Below are 2,038 nucleotides of genomic sequence, written 5' to 3'. Positions count from 1 at the left end.
ATGGGAGGGTCAGAGAGCCCTCAGATTTCATCAAAAATATCTTAAATTGTGTTCCGAAGATGAATGAAAGTCTTCCGGCTTTCGAACAACACGAGGGTGAGTAATTAATGACAGAATTTTAATTTTTGGGTGAACTAACCCTTTAAGCAGCACAGCTGTTTTCAACATTAATAATGATTAGAAATTATTCTTGAGCAGCAAATCAGCATATTAGAATGATTTCTGAAGGATCATGTGACACTGAAGACTGAAGACTGAAGACAATTCAGCTTTGGCATCACAGGAATAAATTATTTTAAATGTGAAATACGGTTTAAGATCTTATAATATTTTGCAATATTACTGTTTTTACTGTAATTTTGATCAAATAAATACAGCCTTGAGCCTTTGAGCATAAAGGACTTAAAAACATAAAAAAATCTCCCTGACCCCAAAATTTTGAATGGTAATGTATGTGACTCCCCTAAGACTGTTCTCTGGGAGTCAATCCTACTATGGCAAATGTTCACTAGAGTAAAGAAAGGGGTAATAACTATCCCCCGTCTCCCAATTTAAATTCTTACTTTCTCTGTTTCTTTCCTGTGCCATCTAGCTGCTGCTGGAGCATCTGGAGTGTCTGGTGTCTCGTCATGAGCGTTCTCTGAGGATGACTGTGGTGAAGAGGCAGGCTCAGTCTCCTGCTGGAGTCTCCAGCGAGGTGGAGGTGCTCAAGGCCCTCAAGTCCCTGTTCGAACACCATAAAGCCCTGGACGAAAAGGTCAGCAGCCCTTCCCTACTCTCTCCTGTCCTACAATATTTTGGCATGATGATAAATCCAAATATCTGATTTTTTTTTGTGACCACAGCTGTCGTTTGGTTTCTGTTTTCATTGTGTTTTTCTGGTTAATCCTGCTCATAATGAAAACACAGTGGCCTAAAGCTTCAGAAATGATGAAAAGCACCATAAAAGTATCACAAAAATAGCCCATATGACTCATATGCTGTATTTAAAGTCTTCTTAAGCTATACAATAGCTTTGTGTGAAGGGAAATAACAAAATCTAAGCCATTATTTCTCTGATGCAAAGGTAGTTTCATTTGGTCCCTTCAAAACACCTAATAATTCTGTTTTAAAGCACAGCTATCAGTGAAGCAGGACACCTTCTCATATTGCACTTTATGAGTTCATTAAGAAGTTGTTAAAGCTGATATCAGTGTTTAAACAGTCAGACATCTACAGAATTACTGCGTCTCTTCATAGAGGTGATGTTTTTTTGGACAGGTTCTCCCTGTTGATTCATTGTCTATTGTTCTTCTCTCCCTCAGGTGCGTGAGAGATTGCGTGTGGCTTTAGAGAGAGTTGCCGTTCTAGAGGAAGAGCTGGAAGCATCCACAAATGAGGTAAACATCATACGTTTGCAACATATGTCTGTACCTCCTTTTCTCTCTTTATGTGGCACGCTGGTCTTGCATGCTTAGATTTGTTCGCTACACTTAGGTTCTGTCTTTACGGGATCAGATTAAAAGGAGAGAACGGGGTTTGGACAATGGAAAGGAGGTGAGTCCGAACTATTTGGATAATGTTTTGAATCTTTTCAATCTTTTTTTCTCATGTTCCTCTGTTTTTCACACAGCGGCTCCCGAACGGCCCCTCCTCCATCTTGGATGATGGCGAGATTGACAGACAGAGAGAGGGAGAGATAGAGAGACAGAGAGCAGAGCTTTCACAGTTAAAAGAAAGACTGGCGCTCATGTGCAGACAGGTGAGTGTTGCACTGCTGCCTATAGAGGGAGAATTTTAAAGGAGTCATATGATGTTGCTAAAAATAACATTATTTTGTGTATTTGGTGTAATGAAATGTGTTTATGCGGTTTAAGGTTCAAAAAACACATTATTTTCCACATACTGTACATTATTGTTTCTCCTCTATGCCCGCCTTTTTGAAACGCGTAGATTTTTACAAAGCTCATCGGTCTGAAAAGTGAAGTGTGCTCTGATTGGCCAGCTATCCAGTGCGTTGTGATTGGCCGAATACCTCAAGCGTGTGATGGAAATGTTA

At 39.9% G+C, this 2,038-nt stretch overlaps 1 protein-coding gene across 1 annotated transcript in view; it reads left to right on the top strand.

The window, feature by feature from the left end:
- LOC107680840 (liprin-alpha-3) overlaps positions 1–2,038 on the top strand; it is a gene marked incomplete at its 5' end in the record, with an annotated part of 37,760 nt that overhangs the window by 7,249 nt on the left and 28,473 nt on the right. Inside the window, 4 exons of the mRNA XM_016476890.1 lie at positions 593–757; positions 1,305–1,379; positions 1,477–1,536; positions 1,613–1,741. Of these exons, the coding sequence (XP_016332376.1) occupies positions 593–757; positions 1,305–1,379; positions 1,477–1,536; positions 1,613–1,741 (429 nt within the window). The remainder of the gene's footprint in view (positions 1–592; positions 758–1,304; positions 1,380–1,476; positions 1,537–1,612; positions 1,742–2,038) is intronic.

Source organism: Sinocyclocheilus anshuiensis, unplaced genomic scaffold (assembly GCF_001515605.1).
Source record: "Sinocyclocheilus anshuiensis isolate Anshui unplaced genomic scaffold, SAMN03320099.WGS_v1.1 scaffold1230, whole genome shotgun sequence".
NCBI classification, from domain to species: Eukaryota; Metazoa; Chordata; class Actinopteri; order Cypriniformes; family Cyprinidae; genus Sinocyclocheilus; species Sinocyclocheilus anshuiensis.
This window is presented reverse-complemented; position numbering and strand designations above follow the sequence as displayed.